The sequence below is a fragment of the Catharus ustulatus genome, chromosome 1, assembly GCF_009819885.2.
Source record: "Catharus ustulatus isolate bCatUst1 chromosome 1, bCatUst1.pri.v2, whole genome shotgun sequence".
Lineage (NCBI taxonomy): Eukaryota > Metazoa > Chordata > Aves > Passeriformes > Turdidae > Catharus > Catharus ustulatus.
In genome coordinates, this window is record NC_046221.1 from 92,875,181 (window position 1) to 92,892,634 (window position 17,454).

The 17,454-nt window shown below is 40.5% G+C and overlaps 1 protein-coding gene across 2 annotated transcripts in view; it reads right to left on the minus strand.

The window, feature by feature from the left end:
* The window catches only part of TMEM245 (transmembrane protein 245), an 84,446-nt gene that overhangs the window by 11,925 nt on the left and 55,067 nt on the right, over positions 1-17,454 (minus strand). For both annotated transcript variants that reach the window (XM_033051329.2, XM_033051322.2), the window contains one exon: positions 805-905. In XM_033051329.2, coding sequence (XP_032907220.1) covers positions 805-905 — 101 coding nt within the window. The remainder of the gene's footprint in view (positions 1-804; positions 906-17,454) is intronic.

Sequence of the window (17,454 nt, forward strand, 5' to 3'; positions counted from 1 at the left end):
GAACATAATACAAAGCGCAATGAAGTGGGGCATTTTTCTTCCTTTTTTTTTTCTTTCTTTTTTTGATCTCATTAACCAGAAAGCAAAAACATTTAAGATTTTGCATGTAGTTGAAAAATTAAGACTGATTACTTTCCAAGTAGGTATAGTGACAATCAAAGCCTTTAAGGCAGCTGCACTTAACAATACAGCCATTTCCCATTATATTGAGGTTTGTTGCTTTATAGTTTCCCCTTATGCTTCCTTGTAACCAAACATCTTGCAATTACTATCATTCTTTTTAGAGAAAGAAGGCAAAGAGGAACAGGGGAGAAAGTTTCTCTCTGAGAAGCTGTTCAGCCATTTCCAAAACTAAAATTAAATAATAAAAGAAAACTGTAGGTTGACAATAGTCAGATGATACTGAGAATAAGAAGCAGTCCTCTATCATGCATTTCCATTATGCCATATCTTCCTGCATTTAGGCATCTTGAAAAAACAGCACCTGTCAACTATGAAAGAAACAGAAGCCAAAACAGGTAGAATAAAGTTAAAACCTGAAAACACTTGGACTGAATACAAGGGAGAAGGAGTTGGATCCAGCAAACGAAACAGAAAGAGGTAAAATAGCTGGCAGGGAATGTGTTGTGATAACAAAAAAGGGCAAGGCTCAGAGGGAAGCCATCAGGACCTTCTCTCCACTCTTCCCACAGCCATAGTCTCCAAGACCAGACCTAAGCTTGTCAGCAACACTTAATATTTCTGATTTTGTACAATAAATAATTACATAATATAATTTATAAATATAATTGTTCAAATTCTTACCAGATGGTATGAAGACTATGTTAATCCCAAATATAGTGTGAGTCAGCCAAGTGTAGAGCCCATAGAACCCAGCCATTTTGAGGGAAGCATCAAACACACCTCTAAAACGACCAAAGAAATTCTGTTAATTTTTATCAGCAAAAGGATTTCAAGAACTATGAAGAACTACATGCAGGTTGCTTTGAATAACTGAAAAGCCATCAGTGCCACAAATAACACATCTCAAAATGTAACACTGAACCCTTTATACATCAGTTCCCTCTGAGAAGCATAAATATTCACCATATATGTAGTTAAAAACATTTAGACACAAAAAACAATGGGTTCCAGGGATAAATTCCTAGAAAGAAACTGCTCACGTATCAGACCACAATCTCTATCAAAAGCAACCTTTTTTCTATGAGAAGCAGTACCATTCTACATACAAACTACTTTTCTTTCCTCTTTTCCACTTCTAGGTGTTCATTCATTTTCTTTGTAAGCTTACATTTCTATACCTGCTCTTTTTCACTCGATCCCTGCAGCTTTTAGGCTGCTTACTAGGCCACTAGAAGTTGCTACTAGGCCATTACTAAAAACCAAAGAGTAAATCTAATTCACCTAATTCAATCCTGCTGAATCCACATCCAAAGTTCTCCTCCCTTAAGTGTCACCACAGCTTCATGAGACAGCGAACAGGCAGCTAAGTGCTGTGGCACTTTCACAGCACTAGGGCAGGTACACATGTGGAATATCCCATAACTGAACTGGAAACCCATGCCTTAAATCTACAGTCACAAAAACCATAATCTCAAACTGCTAAATCTCATTATTGTATTAGGTCAGTTTTTCACCCATATCCGAGAAGTGACGTTTTCTGAAATCACTATTTCAGCTGAATCCAAGTAACCAAGTCCCACAACAGTTCTAAAAGTTACATCACTGCACAAGTGGTGGCACATACACCCTCTTAGCAAAGATAAACATGAAGTTTCCTGATGTTAACTTCCCATTTATAATTTATGGTGATTGTGTCTTGGCAGTTTTGGGAACTCTGGGCAAAGAGGACAGGAAGAGATACAACAGGAATCCTTGAAGAGGAAAACAGTCTGCACAGAAAAACAGCCCTTTCTGGATCTGAAGTCTGTAATAGCACAGTTTCTTTTCTTCATTGAGTCTACAAAGCCTTGCAGCAAAGAAACCTTCTGTGACAGTAAAATACTAGGTAGAACCTTTCTAAGCTACCAAAAAGAATTCCAAGACTCCCAGTTTTTGCTTCTTTGGCCAATATCCACATTATTATTTCTGTAGACAGTGTGAAGATTTTTTTGCCCTTGTTTGCTACCTAAGGACTCACTTTTCAATTTCTACATTACTTCAGAAACAAAATTATCTTATTTAAAATTCATTCACTGGAAGCTAGGAGCACATAATAAACCTCACACATCAACACTACTATTCAAGATGTGAGACTCTCTTAACAAGCTAACCAGAAGCAACAGTTGAGAGCCATTCTCCCCTCTAAAAGAGGGAAAGGAAAAATAAAGGAAAAAAAGCAAGCTTTAAAGAATGACCTGAAGTAACAAGTCTAATCTTTGACAGGCGAGAATTACATAGTGCAAAAAGAAAGGCAGGGAACATTTACAAATGTGTGGTGGCATCAGTAAAAAAAAGCCTCAAGACTTCTCAGTTTAGATGAACTTTTATTATATTAAAATGGAAAGTCAGACCAAAATATATACAAGCTACAAATTTTGAAGTGACACACTCACTTATGTTTGAGTTATAAGAAAAGAAGTTTCAGACAAAAAAAAATTTGGCAAGGAGGCAACAAAATCCCAAAACTAAGGCCACAGTAACAATGCTAAATATGAGTTTGCATTAAATATTCAAGATACTTTCACACTTAAGCTACTCAAAATTCTTAATTTTTTGCATTTTTGTGCCATTTAACTCATGTCTGCTCTTTCTGAGGATATCATTGGAGCATAATATCTTTCTAAGAAGAACTTGTGCACTAATCTTCAAGCAAATTTTTTCTTATCCAACAGGAACTGTGGCACAAACACATCACAGTTGTCAAAAACATTTTATACAGTCCTTCAGTAGCTCCTTACTTTTTCCAAAAAGACGTTTTCTATACTGTAGTAAAATAACAAGGTCTTAACAATTTCTATATGTATGCACCAAAATTACATTTCAGTGTACAAGAGGTGAGACAGGCCTAGCTTGAGAAAAGTATCTGAAGCATCAACTTCCCTAGAAATTAAAATATCCACCTACAAGCAGTCATTTTAGATTTTCCCAGAGAGGTTACAAAAGAAGGGAAGACAGCACTATTAAGTTAACCAAAAGACAGACAGCAACCCAGGGAAAAAAAAAAAAGTTGAAGGTGTCCATAAAACAAGCTGGTTTCTTAGTCTCAACTCAAGGACTTTGCAGTCAGATGCACTGGTAGAACAACAGAAAAAATAGTCTGGGACTAACAGGTAGTCCTGGTCTGATGTCATTCTGCAAGCTGACACATAATATATTTCAATGGCCAAACAGTGCAAACCTCTGACAGACTGTAGAACAGCACAGCACCTCTCTGGCTCCGCGCTTCTAACACTCACAACAAATACACTGAGAGGAGAAGCCATCACACAGTGCCAGGAAGTTGGGAAGCGCCAGTGGTCACACAGGAAGAAAGACTAGGCTGAACCTAGTCTCATCCTCCTCCTCCTCTCCCTCCCCTTAGTTTGTGTCTGCCTGAACTGAAGTCATAAAATGTCACAATAAAGGCACAGGGGATACTGCTTTGTGGCAGGTGCGGACCACGAGAACCTTAATCTCTCTGAAAACTCATATTTGTTACTTTCTGGTAACTGTCACAAAAACTAAAGGCTGTATCTTAAAGTCAGGAAGTTCATATCTATTTTGCTTCATGGTTAAGGCAGTAAAAAAAAAAAAAAAAGTTCTGAAAATACTAACCAGAATTTTATCAGGCAGTTTGCTTCAGCTACTCTGCACCTGATACACCAGACCTTAAAGATGATGTGGGTGCGCTAGTGCTGCATCCATTTATTACCACCTGTAAAATGCATACCTTCCTGGTGTAATGATGACAGTAAGTTTCACCTCTTACTACATTATTGGCACACATACAGCTTCTTTTAATATACAAGAGTAAATGTATGAAGCAGAAATCAGAAAATCCAGTTGCTGCTCACGTCTCACTTTGGCACTGGATCTGGATGAAGCACTTTACCTGCAAGAGCTGTCATCTGTAAATTTGTAATTTATGAGCACTTCATGCCAATTTGGCATAAGGCATACTCAGACATACATATTCCATTTTACTAAGCTTTGAAAAGCAAGTAAAATAAAAAAAAATAAAAAACAGAGGACACAGGTCATGCTTCATATTATTCAGATTAAAAATGAGGAAATGTCTATGAAATGCTTCTGCACAGCTGGCCTATTTTTTTATTTTTTTTCTGGTAAAAGTTCCTTCCACTAAATTCTGTCCATAAGCTGGGGAATTTGCTTGTAGACTCTGCATGAGAAAGGGTCACCTTTTCAGGGTTTTGTGGATTTTTTTTTTTTCTCTTTTACTGATTGGCCATAAAAAGTCTAGAGCTTCCTTTTTGTTACTACTGTAGTTTATATCAAATATATGTCCACCTGAATTCAGATTCACTTCACAGAGCCTGCAGGTAAAGTCTGTTCACTGTTATCGACACAATGAGATTTCAAAAATTTCAACCTAATGCTGCAGCAACCCCAGCTGAAAAGAGCCCTTCAGCTCAGATCACAGATTTTTTGACCTTGGAGTTAATTTGATTTTCTAGATCTCTCTGTTCCCAGAGCACTGTAGGAAAGAAGAGCATATGAGCTGAAATAATGAGAATTTGAATTACCAGAAAGATTAGCGCAAGCATATCATAAGTTCAGAAGAGGGATTTTCTGGTTACTATACTAAATTTATATGAACAGGCATATGAAGCCTGGCTTGTGAATGGGCATAAGAGCAAAAACTAGACAAAAGTGGTATTCATCTTTGGAAAAGTTTGCAAGAAGTAACGTTTCTCTAAATTCCCTAGAAAACCTTTACAATCCATACAATAGTTTACAATCCAATTCAAATGCAAGCTAGGTAATGGGAACACCCTCAGCCAAAAATACTGTTAGAATGAGACAATTTCACTCTTTTGTCATCTTCCTCACACCACTGATGTTTGGTATTTTCCCATATTTCTCTTAGTCGACACTAAAAGGATTGTTGTAAACCTTTCTGTACAGAGAACTGACTAATTCAAAATCATGCTTTAAGAGACCTCAGCTATTCAGTTTCTTCTGAGAATACAACCATCACATTTTAAAAGAGAGTTCAAAGTATAAGTGAAATGCATTTAGAACTTCAGAGCACGGTTCTCAATTTATCTTGAGATCAGGTTTAGCTCAGAAGTGTCCCAGGAAAGGAACCTTTGCATTTCCCTGTCCAAAGATTCACTTCTGTCCCAGATGACCCCTCTTCTGTCTACCTGCCAGTAGAGTCTTCATTATCTACCATGACACTTTCTACAATGAATTCAGTTTTTCATTTGTACAATGAATTCATGACAATGGCTACATGATGGGTTAGTTTTAACAAAATAGCTCAGGTCTCCACTCCCCAGCCAACTGATAGGCAGTGGCCTGAATAGTTGCATCCCCACCAGGAAAGAAGCCAGTACACTCATGGCTGGAGAGCAAGAACACATCAGTGCTATCTTAGCCCAGTGGAAATTAACACTCACTGTCACCAGAACTTCAAAACCCAAGAAAGAACTCTTGGTGGTGTGTGAAGAACTTTCTTCACACACCACCAAGATCTGTTGCAAAAGACAAGTTGCCAGTGACAGCTATTATCTTTAAAACGACCAAAGTATTCTCCTTCTACAACGATCCCCCAAATTTCAAGTGATCACTTTGAGAACACTGAAGAATTAAACGACTCAAAGAAGTCCTTCTGAAAAAACCTCTTAAGCTGTTCTTTGACTCTCTTTAAGGATTCTGTTCTTTTAGAGATAAAAAATTACCCTCTCTATATTTCAGTTTCAAATTTAACATGAAAGTAAGCTAAGCGCACTAAGAAAAATTCCAGCTATGAATAAAGCAGAAGTGGCAGAAGTGTTTCTTGACAGATCATCTCAGGAGCAATATAAATATGCAAATTACTTTCAGAGATGACTCCATGACAAGATTTCAACAGGTTTGCTGCTGAAATTAATTTCTCCTCATGAATGATACAAGTGAACATAAACAGCTCCAACAGATGCAGGCTAGTAATGACACTAATCAGATAAAGTGATACAGTCTTCTATCAAAGCATCGTTCCTCCAGATGGTATAACTGATGCAAATATTCCATACACCTCCCAAGGCAGGACAAGGCTCCAATGACTTTATCAAAACATCATTAAAGAGTGGCCACCAGAAGGACACAGTGTTCCACAGACTTTATTCCCTAATGGAGAAATGTCTACATTCTGTGAAAAATAACAATTAACCTGTGAGATATTCTACATCTGATTATTTCTTTAAGATGCTTTTGTATTTGCAATAATGTTTTAATTACTACTTTGGTCTGTAATTGTAAGCTTACAGCTGTTCTGAGGAGCACATTTGAAAGGACCAGTTGTTTCTAAATCACTTATTTCTAACATTTCCAGATTTTTATCATGAGTAGATGATGTTTACTAAGTGCAATACCACACTGCTCTTAAAACTCATCTTGGAACATAACATCTAAAAAGGCAAACTTGTTCAAACCAAAGATCTGTCTAGCCAGGATCCCATCTCCAGTAGAATCCAGAGGCAGATGCTAAGGAAACAAAAGAAATAGACAAACCTCTTCAACAATCCCCACTCAGCATTCTTCCAAGCCCTACTTCCACCTCAGGGGATATTATGGCCCTCACGCAGGGTTTCTGTTAAATAATCTTCAATTAACGTATCTTCTTAGTCTTCATGTTCAATCCTGTAAGTTGATGCAACTTGAGAGTTCTTCTGCAAGATCTTACCCATTCCCTATTGCCTGCTGCATGAACCAACACATTTTTTGGAAGTGCTTGGTCACTTTTTGGTGATGCTAAGAATGTATCCTAGGAGACACCATAGGTAGTCCTTTTTCCACATTTTTCTGATTTTCTTTTTTTTCCTTTCCTTCTGATTTTTCCTTTTTCTGATTTTACAGACTTCAATTGTGTAAAATCTTTTTTTCCAGGCTGAAGAGTCCTAACGAGCTCAGTTATTCCTCACAGAGGAACTGATGCATGCCTTCATTTCTCTAACCAGTGTTGCACCCCTAGCTTTTTGAGATGCAAAATCCAGAATGGCACACAGTAACTCAGGGTCTAAGAAAATCATAGTTTCATACAATGGGAACACTATTCTGTGTTTCTGTTGTCTAGGTCTGTTGCAACAAAAGACAAGTTTGATATGCCTGGCAGAGGTTTTTTAAGTATTACCAAGCACTGAGCTAGCTTGTATATCAGAAAATATAGCTCCCAAGTGATAACACCCAGCACAGCAGTAATCAGTTTATGTGTGAAGTTAGGACTGGCTCTCCCCCACATGCACCACTTTCATCTACACTTCATTTCATCATTTTATTTCCCAGACACTGCTGTCTTTTAATCAAGTTTGTCTACAATCCTGCTGCATCCATGACTTCACTGGGAAACCCGTTCCAGTGCCTCACCACTCTCACAGTAAAGAATTTCTTCCTTGTATCTAATTTAAACCTATCCTCTTCCTGTATAAAGACAACACCCCTTATCCTTGAAAGTCTCAGGAAAGTGATACTGTAAAAACCCTTTATTAAATTTTGGTAGAACCACAGTAGACAGATGTAAGTTAATAAGTTAATACTTATTAAGGGACTTGCTTGCCCACACTTCAAAAAACATGAGGAATGAGACAGAATTTCCTTCTGTGAAAACTCCACTTATTCTTTGCAACTAAATCATATTCACCAGCTACTGGTATGTCCTTAAGTTCCAACTAAGCCTTACAGCACCAATACCAGCTGACAAGTTTGTAGTTCCTGGGTTTCCTGGAACTTATTTTGTTTTTATTTTGCCTTTGAGATTTCTGTAGTGAGTTATCATCAGTCACTCCCAACAATTTGCTATTGCTCATTCAATCTGTTTTTTTCTGGAAGCTCTTCTATAGTCACTGTAATTTCTGAGAGATTCTGCTTTAGCTCATCCATAAGAAGGGTTTTGCAATGTGACTCCCTCCATTTACCTTCAGAGCAACAAGCAAAACAGCATAAATCTACCTCCACTCTGCAACAACCTGCAGTAGCCTTGTGGTCGCTGAGTACCCCTTGCATCCCTCAGCCCTCTGACTGCTTGTTGTTCCTGCTGCATGTGAAAAATTATACTTTGGTTTAATAGCATTTTGTGGAGTTTTGAGTAAATGAATCGAACTCAGCACCACCTTCATGCTTTAGGTCTATTTCTGCCTGCTAAAATTTATGATCCTTTCATTTATTTAGCAAAAACTTCAGCTTTCAAGAGGGTAGTTTCTCATTTCCATGGCCTTTAATATTTTGTTGTTCAGATATGCACTCACTTCCCTTCAGCCTTACTCAGTTGTTAGCATGCACTGGCATTAATATTAATTGCTCTCCACACCACTTGTAAGGATGGAAATTCTTTAAGATTCCCATTTTAGCTTGAGAAGTTCATGAATGAGAGCAACAGATGGCTTGAGTCAATACTGCTTGAGGTCCATTGCAGTCTTATATGAAGAAACTCCCTAACAGTTCAGATTATTCCTATTATAAAATTATGAAACACAAGCATAAAGAAGGGAGTATATTCATTGCTTATCTTGGTGGAGACAATAAACAATGGATTGAACTTATAACTCGAAAGAGTGAAAAGCTAAAGCCATGATGTTAAATCTTTGAAATATCAGGAAATCCTGAAGTTTTATTTAAGACTCCATGCTGTCTTCTTATACTACAATAGAGCTGTATTTTAGATAGCAGAAATCTAACCAAGGTTTTAATAACACATACTACAACATTAAATCACACATAAAGAATTACCAGATGTGCAAACATAGAAACCTGCAACAAAAGTACAGTAAATTCACGAATATAAGCCGCACTGAGTATAAGCCGCATCTCTGGGTGTTGGCAAATATTTTGGTTTTTGTCCATAAATAAGCCGCACCCAAATATAAGTCGCTCTGTCGTTCGCAGCGAGGACCTGCGTGCAATTAGTAACAGAACCGCGGCATGGCAGGGTTTACTGGCTGAGCTAAGGCTGTGCAGGTTCGGCCCGCTAGGGGCTGCTGACGGGGCCAGGTGGCCCAGCCCAGTGCTGCAGCTCGGGGCCGGCCGCCGCTGCCACTGGGCTCGGTCACCCCGGGTCGGCGCTGCCCTGCGGTGGCAGGCAGGGACGGAGCTTCCCCCGCTCCTATGGCAGCGGCGGCGGGCGGGGATGGAGCTTTCCCGCGCCCGTGGCGCTGGCGGCGGGCACGGACAAAGCACCCCGCCTCCTCCCCGAGCCGCGGCAATGGCGGCGCGCACTTCCCGCCCTCTCCCCGGGCTGCGGCAATGGCTGCGCGGGGCTCCCGTCGGCTCCCGGAGCTGCGGCAATGACGGCGTCCCCCCCCCCCCCACCCCCGTCCTCCCCGAACCGCGGCAATGGCGGCGCGCCTCCCCACCCGTCCTCCCCTGGGCTGCGGTAGAGGAGGGAAGAAGAGAGCTCTCCCGCCTCTCTCCCCGCCCCTCGTGCTGCCTGCAGGGAGCCAGGGCAACACAGTAACACTGTAACAATTGCGAAATGCCGGCTTTTACTGGCAGGTGCTTGGCTCGGCACTCTGACTGGCACGTCTGGGGTTGTAAATGTCAGAAAATTATTCACATATTAGCCGCCCCCGACTATTAGCCGCCCTTCCGGGTTTCCACCAAAATTTTTGTCAAATTGCTGCGGCTTGTATTCGTGAAATTACTGTAATTTTAATACTATACTTTTATTCTTAGAAATACCTGATGGAACATCTTTTCTATATATTTAATTAAGTCTGTTTAATTAAATCTTTCAGCAACCTTTTTCTTTCCATCCTTTCCAGTTAGCCTGACTTAGAAGCAAAGAAAAAAACTGACTGACTGATCTAAATTCAGATGTAACTTAAGCATCACTCTCTTTACTGGTACAGTTTATGTCATTACCAATTAACCTTTCATTCAAATAGGTTTTGACATATAAATAACTTATAAAAAGTTACTGCTGTAGTAAAGAAAAGTGTATCTATATATAAAAGCCAAAGTGCAACACATAATTAAGGGACTAGTATCTAAAATGCAGTGTTCCTAAACATTACAGAGAAATCTGCTCATGTGTTTAAACGTGCTCCCACTCACACACGCACTAATCCACATCATCCACATGTTTATAGATATTTTCAGTCTTAAAAAACACTGGACAGCCAGAGAGTTGCATCCTAGAAATATGCACTAAGAAGAACTGCTGTTAGAACATACAGAACACGACATCTGGAATGTGAAAGAAGTCAATGGCAAAATATCAGCACTGTCTCTCAAAAAGCAAGGAGTCCTCAGTAGCCCCTCAATGTGTTTGATACCAGCCTGCAGGGCAGAGAGAACAGAACCGTTTCAGCACCAGATTATGCACTTGGAGAATCTTGTGAATTAGGGGTAGTAAACTGTAAAATTCAGATTAAATTTACAGACTGTGACATGCTTCACCAAAATTATGTGTATAATAATGAACATTTTTTCATAGTTTCAGGTAAATTTTGGAGTAAAGATTCAGTATGAGCAAATAAATTATTTTCTGAAATTTTCTTTGAAGATCTGTTTTTCTTTGAAACATCCTTTGAATGACTTATTGAAATCATGTGTACATAAAGTAATACACAGACAGCTTTTGTGTTTAAGAATAAGTATTTTCTATATAAAAGGAAGTATGGGTAAACACAAATCCTAGGGTTGTTCTTTTTGCAAATATGAGAATATTTAAGACTAAAAAAGTGGTGTGAGCAAGTCATGTGTTTATTGCTACTAAAATAAGCAGCTTAAAAATACTACTATCTACCGCACTAAGATAACCAGGTTATGGTTACTGTCAGTTTGGTTCAGCGTATGTACTGAAACTGTGGCATCTCTTTTAGATTTACAGACCACATTCTATTCTTTTTCCAATAACTCATCTGAAGCTTTCCTTTCTTCAATGTAATTAAAAACAAAACCTGTAAGTATCTGCTATTCACAGTTTTAGACTAGGCAATTATTTCATTAGAGAATCACACAATAATTTAAGTTGGAAAAGACCTCCAAGATCATCAAATCCAACCTTTGACCACAGCACTAAATGACCTATCTGTTTATTTTTTAAATACTTCTAGGAATGGTGATTTTACCACCTCCCTGGACGGTCCACTCCAACGCTTGACAACCCATTCAGTGAAGAAATTCTTCCTAATGCCCAACTTGAATCTTCAGTGGTGCCGCTTGAGGCCATTTTCTCTCATGCCTTGGAACCCCATCTGGCTACAGCCTTGTTTCAGGAGTCACAGAGAATGATAACGTTCCCGAGCCTCCTTTTCTCCAAGCTAAACAACCCCAGCTCCCTCAGCTGCTCCTAATAGCACTTGTGCTCCTCACCCTTCACCAGCTTCACCGCCCTTCTCTGGACTCGCTCCAGCACCTCAGTGTCCTTCCTAAACTGAGGGGCCCAGAACTGGACACAGAACTCAAGGTGTGGCCTCACCACCGCTCAGGAGACATCCCTGCCCTGGTCCCACTGGCCACACTATTCCTGATACAAGCAAGGATGCCACTGGTTTAATGATTAAGACAGAATCATTAAGACAATTGTACAATTCTATTCCCATCTCACAACATACACCTAAAGTAAAGCTTGAAAAATTTCAGTAAGATACTATTAAATACATTCCTGTGACAAAAGATTTTAGCAAGAAGTAACTCCTGCTACTAAAGAACATTCACTGCATGCAAAAATTCTGTCAAAACATAATCAGTTAACAGTTATCTTCGAAAAATTAATCTGGAAGAAGTTATTAATGTTGCAGTAAAATAAACAAGATCACACATTTTGCTTTTTCTAAGCATTAGCTTAACATGCTGGAAGATTATTGTTTTCTGTGGGAATTGTATCATTGTCTCATTTTCTCCATAATCACTATCAGGATGCTACAGCAAACCAATTAGATGTTTAAACAGCTGAGATGTTTGTTTGTTTGTTTACATGCTAGCTCTTTACAGATCTCTTTAGATGTTAATAAATAAAAGTTGAAATTTCATTAAGAACCTATTTCATCCATCAAGACACTATAGGTTTTTTTCACATCAAATCTTTGACTTTCCAACCAATTTCAATTAAGGATAAAAATTTCCTCTTTAGAAATTTGTAGTATTTTAAGTAACTTTTTTATAACCAATGAAACATCTGATCAAATTTGAGGTGTGTATGGCAAATGAAGAAAATGAAGCAAATAATGATAACCCTTCTCAAATTGAAAACAAACAGTACTCATCTTCCTGGCATTACAGAACAAACTTCCACTAACACATGTTTCAAGGCATCACTCAAAACACTGATGTGGGTTTAAGACCATTTCACAAGGTTAATTAGGCCCCCCCAAAACGGAAAGCTGCAGTAACTTTAAGCCACAGCCATACCCGTGTGCATGCACTCATGTGAAAGTATCGCACACACTAAATTGCACTGAGGCCGTGAGAACATGCAACTTAGTAATGTGCAATATCTCCACCAGAGCAAGCAGAATGGGAGCTTCAGGGAAGAAGGGTATGGTGCATTCAGGAAGAGAACGACATGCTGCTCAGGGAAAGGAAAATGGTTCAGGCAAAGGTGTGCATGCTACTACTTGGAAACCTGTGATTTGGAGATTTACTGCTTCATCCATTCAGGACAAAAACAAATCAAAAATAAAAATCCAGACAGGAACACCCCCTCCCTATTTCAGGGGTAAAGAATATAATTTTCCTACTTAAGCAGTAAAGTAGGTGACTCATAAACCAACTTGATTTTACAGAATCCTTACGAACAAAGCAAATCTTACATTGTTACGGGCAGTCAAGATAACGATTACTCTCAGCCTTCAAAATACTACATTATTATAATTCCAATGAAAAAATTCACTAACTACTATTGAGAATTAAAATTATCTAAATACAGTAAACTGGTCCAAGTGGTCCTCATGTTTCTAAAGCAAGTCATCTTCCTAAACCCGAGTGGTGCCTAAAGAATTCCTGCAGCTCAACCTACTCTGGCATAATCCTTCTGTCACAGTCATCATGCCCCTCCCTGTTTCCCTTTCTTCATTCCTGTGGCTGACTTTAAGTGGTTTCAGTGAAAGTAAATCATGCATTTACTATATTCACAGGCAACTAACCACCACTGTCAGTCAAGGGAGACTCTCACACATGATGAAATATTATCTCTGTAATACATCACATTTTTTGTCCTGACACCCACTTATGCAATATGGAAAACAGGCCAAAAAACAAAATAGAGAAAAAAACAAGACAGAACTGTGGAGGGATGAAACGCAAAGGACAAATGGAGAATCTATCAAGAAGAAAAAAAGAGTAATGAAATGTGGCCCCACCAAGAAAGAATCCGACTGAGAAATACCAGAGATTGCAAACCAAAGAAAAAGGAAAATGGAAAACAGATACACCAACTGGACTTGAAGGACCAAAACTCCTGGACAACAGAAGCACTTTTACTGCTGAGGCACTAGCAGTATTTGGGATTATTATAACTTTGCTAAATTTTTATTTCCCACCTCATTTACAGGCAATAGCACATGAAATTCCAGCATGGAATTTTGAATTAGTTGGTTGATTTGAAAGAGAACCAGTACTTCACACATCAGTCAGAAATCCCTGTGGTCACATATGCTATTGCTAGTCATCTTCCTCCCAGGTTTTTTACTGTGTTTTAGGGAATCATCACATACCTACTGATCTGTCCTTTTCCCTGTAGACTAAATGCTGCCTTCCACACAACACAAACAATGAGGAGAAGCAAATGCAATACACGAAAACAAAGCACACACAAGCGTTTAGTCTAAAATCATAGGAGGATTTTCATGATGAAAGTGACTCAAAATTGGTTTATGACCAATTTGCAAATCTGTGTTTGTTTCAAACACTGTCAGTTCCCATCTGGAGGGCTGCTTGGCCGCAGGCAGCACTGCCTGCAAGAACTCTGAAAACCCAATCAAAGGCAGATATCTGGGGTAAAGGCAAATGCCCAGCTTACAGAAACACTCAAAACATGGGAAAACATCACACTAGCAGCAGGTCATCATCCCTTAGGTTACCATTTGCCTTCCAGTCCCAAAACAGACCTAGAGTTCCTTCGTTGACTGTCAAGTGTTGCATGGCCCCTTCTTTCCCACTGCCCCTCATGAAAAGGTGCCATCTGTTTAATAGCACTGAGGCCTCAAGGACTGGGAAGAGGAGGACCTTCCTTCCATCAAGCTACTGCCTTCCCCACGTGGCAAGGGACATCGCCATCCCCAGATGGGAAGGAGCACCTATAGCCATGCAGAAGGTGACTTTCCCACCATCACCCAAGCCCTCACTCCTGACCATCACCAGCATCAGTCCCATCACTGCCCTGAGTCACACTACCAGCAGCAGCATCCCCAGAGCTGGATTTGTCCTGCTGAGCACACAGCAGTGCTCCCGCAGCCATCCCCTTCTGCTGCCCATGCTCACCCCAGATGGTTACTGTGGGAGGCTGTCACAAGCCTGGCTAAAGCCAGAGCAAGTGGCAGTCACTGCTGTCCCCTGGTCCTACTAGGACAGTCACTTCCTCAAAGCAAGCCTCATGCTTTTCCCAGCACAACTTGTCCTTGGTGGAGTTGTGCTGGCTGGTGCCTCCAAATGATCTTCGGTCTTGCACAGCTCTGCCTTTGTACCACTAGGTTTGCCAAACAAGCCCTTGGCTCAGGCATAGCATGATGCTCTTGTGAAATCCCTGCTTGATTCCACCACCTGATACATGCTACTGGCATTTTGCTTCTCTGGCATCCTGGATGAATAAATTTCCTATCAAAGGCCAGGAGGGCAATTCATCCCATGGTTTGCAGCTGGCAGTTCTTGGAGTACACTCAGCTTCTTCAAAACTCCAATAATGTCACCACAACTGCATCTATTTATTCCCACTACTCAAGTTCAAATTTATAATCTGTGGTATTTTGACAGAAACAGTGAGAGTACAATTAGCTCAAAGCAGCCTGGAAAACTGATCTTACCCCTATATAGCTCATAAATCTATTTGTGAGAACAGAGAACCGTCACTGTATTTGCAAACTCATCATTAAAGGAGTTAGAAAAGCATTTATAAAATTTATAGCTATTTATAGTCCATAAAATAAAAAACACAGCACCGTTCTGATGAGAGAAACTGAAATGGGATAGGGTCTCTGTTTAAGAGCTTGCTGGGTAATATCTTTAAATTAAGGGATTTCTTGAGCTACAGAAATGAGTTGCCAATTGCCCTCCTTTCCCCCTTGCTCTTTACCTCTGAAATAAATTACTAAGTACACAAGGGAACAGACTTCCTTATTACATTGAAGTTTCCTAATGCTTTTCACAAACACGTTTTAAGTAAAAGTGCACAGAAGTGACTGACAACATGGAGGATGATTATTTTTATGTCATTTTGTTTATGAGCAACAGAGATTAGGTCTATGTCTTGCACTCTAGACAGGACTAGTTAGATGCTGTCTTAGCTTTGTGCATGTGATATGTCCTGCTGAAGAGTGGTGGGAGCTAGAACACAGCTGGTAACTTTTGAGATTTATTAATCTAATCTTTTTGGTCAACTTGAAAGCATGGACATTTTGAGGGTGAATTCATATTGTGTAATGTTGTCATAGTCTAATGATGACAGCAGCTACAGATGTTTCATTATTTGACAATTCATAACACAGAGCCTCTTCCATCCTACTGCCAGGAACTAACATCCATTTTGCGTGCCATTTACAGATGAGGTGAAGAAGTCATTTTTAGGTTCCTACCCCTGCAGCAACAACTCATCTCCAAAAAGAAAGAATAGTTGCTACAAAAGAAAAGGGCTTGAAGTAGCAATTGTTTTTCATATGGCAACAGATTGGGCATGTATAAATTTATGAGAAATTGTTACTACACTCACCATATTTATGTACTGAAGATCACAGTACAATAGTTTCACGAATACAAGCTGCACGGAGTATAAGCCGCACTTCTGGTGCGTTGACAATGTTGCTGTCTTTGTCAATAAATAAGCCGCACCCCGAATATTAGCCGCACTTTCGTTCGTAGCGAGAATCCGTGCGCAGCTTTCACAAATTTACCAATTAGTAACAGGATCGCGGCATAGGGGGGTTTACTGGCTCGGGGCGGGGTCAGGCAAGCTCGGCCCGCTCATGGTTGCCGACAGGGGCGGGTGGCCCAGCTCGGCGCTACGGCTCGGCTGGGCCGGCCGGGTGGTGCTGCTGCCGCCGCCGCCGCCAGGCTCCCTGGCTCCCCGCTCCCGCGTTTGCTCGCCCTGCAGGTGGAGCCGCTGCTGCCGCCGCCGCCAGGCTCCCTGGCCCCCCGCTCCCGTCTGCACCGCCGCTGCCACATTTGCTCGCCCTGGCCGGCACTGCTCGCCCCCGCACCGCCGGGCTCTCCCCCGCTGCTGGCCCCGGTTCTCCTGGGCTCCAGTGGACTGCTAGCCCTGCTTCTGCCGGGCTTCTCCCCGCCGCCGGGCAGCCCCGCATCACTGGGCTTCCTGCTTCTGCTATCCTCCCCTATGCAGTTGGGATCCCGTGCACTGCCAGTCCTGCTTCTGCTGGGCTCCCCTGCCCTGCTGGCCTGGGCTCTTTTAGAAGAATCATTCCAAAGAATTCAAATGAAGCACCAAGTACAGGCTACTCCAATCAAATATGAGTGACTGATTCAGACTACCTTAGTGAACACAGGCTGAGGTCCCTTGTGTATGACACTGTTTCCCACTCCACATTCTCCAGACACTGGCTTTTTCCTCATATTTGCAGTTACTGATGCATGCTGGCTCTTTCCTACTCGTTTTCCTGTGGCTTGTCTAAAATTATTTTCTTTCTTTCCTCCATTCCAATTCTGAGAAATACCTTGGGTCACTTATGTCACACACCTGTAAACTTATTACTGCATTTAATACAATCCTCCTCACATAGTATCCATGATAAACCATATCCTACTTTTCCACACTATTCCCCTCTACCATGGGCTAACTTTGAGAACAATTTGTGAGACAAGTATTAGTTTCTAAATCCACTCACACTATTCAGAAAAGATAGAACTGAGATACTAACCATGTGATCAATGAAAACTTAATAGCAGTCACTCAAGAGAAAGGCTATTAACTTTTTGGCAGGATTCCAAATATGTTGCTTTCTACCTGAATTGCCCCTTCATTTCAAATGACTATAGCAGTTAGCATTCCTGTTCAAGATCCTACACAACATAATATAACCTTGCCACTGTTAAAATGAAAAAGCAGCTCTAATACCTCCGCAGTTTAAAGCCTACTCATGTATTGCATGCATGCACAAGATGACACAGAAAGCAGTATACAGAATTCAGCATGAAATCTGTTCACTT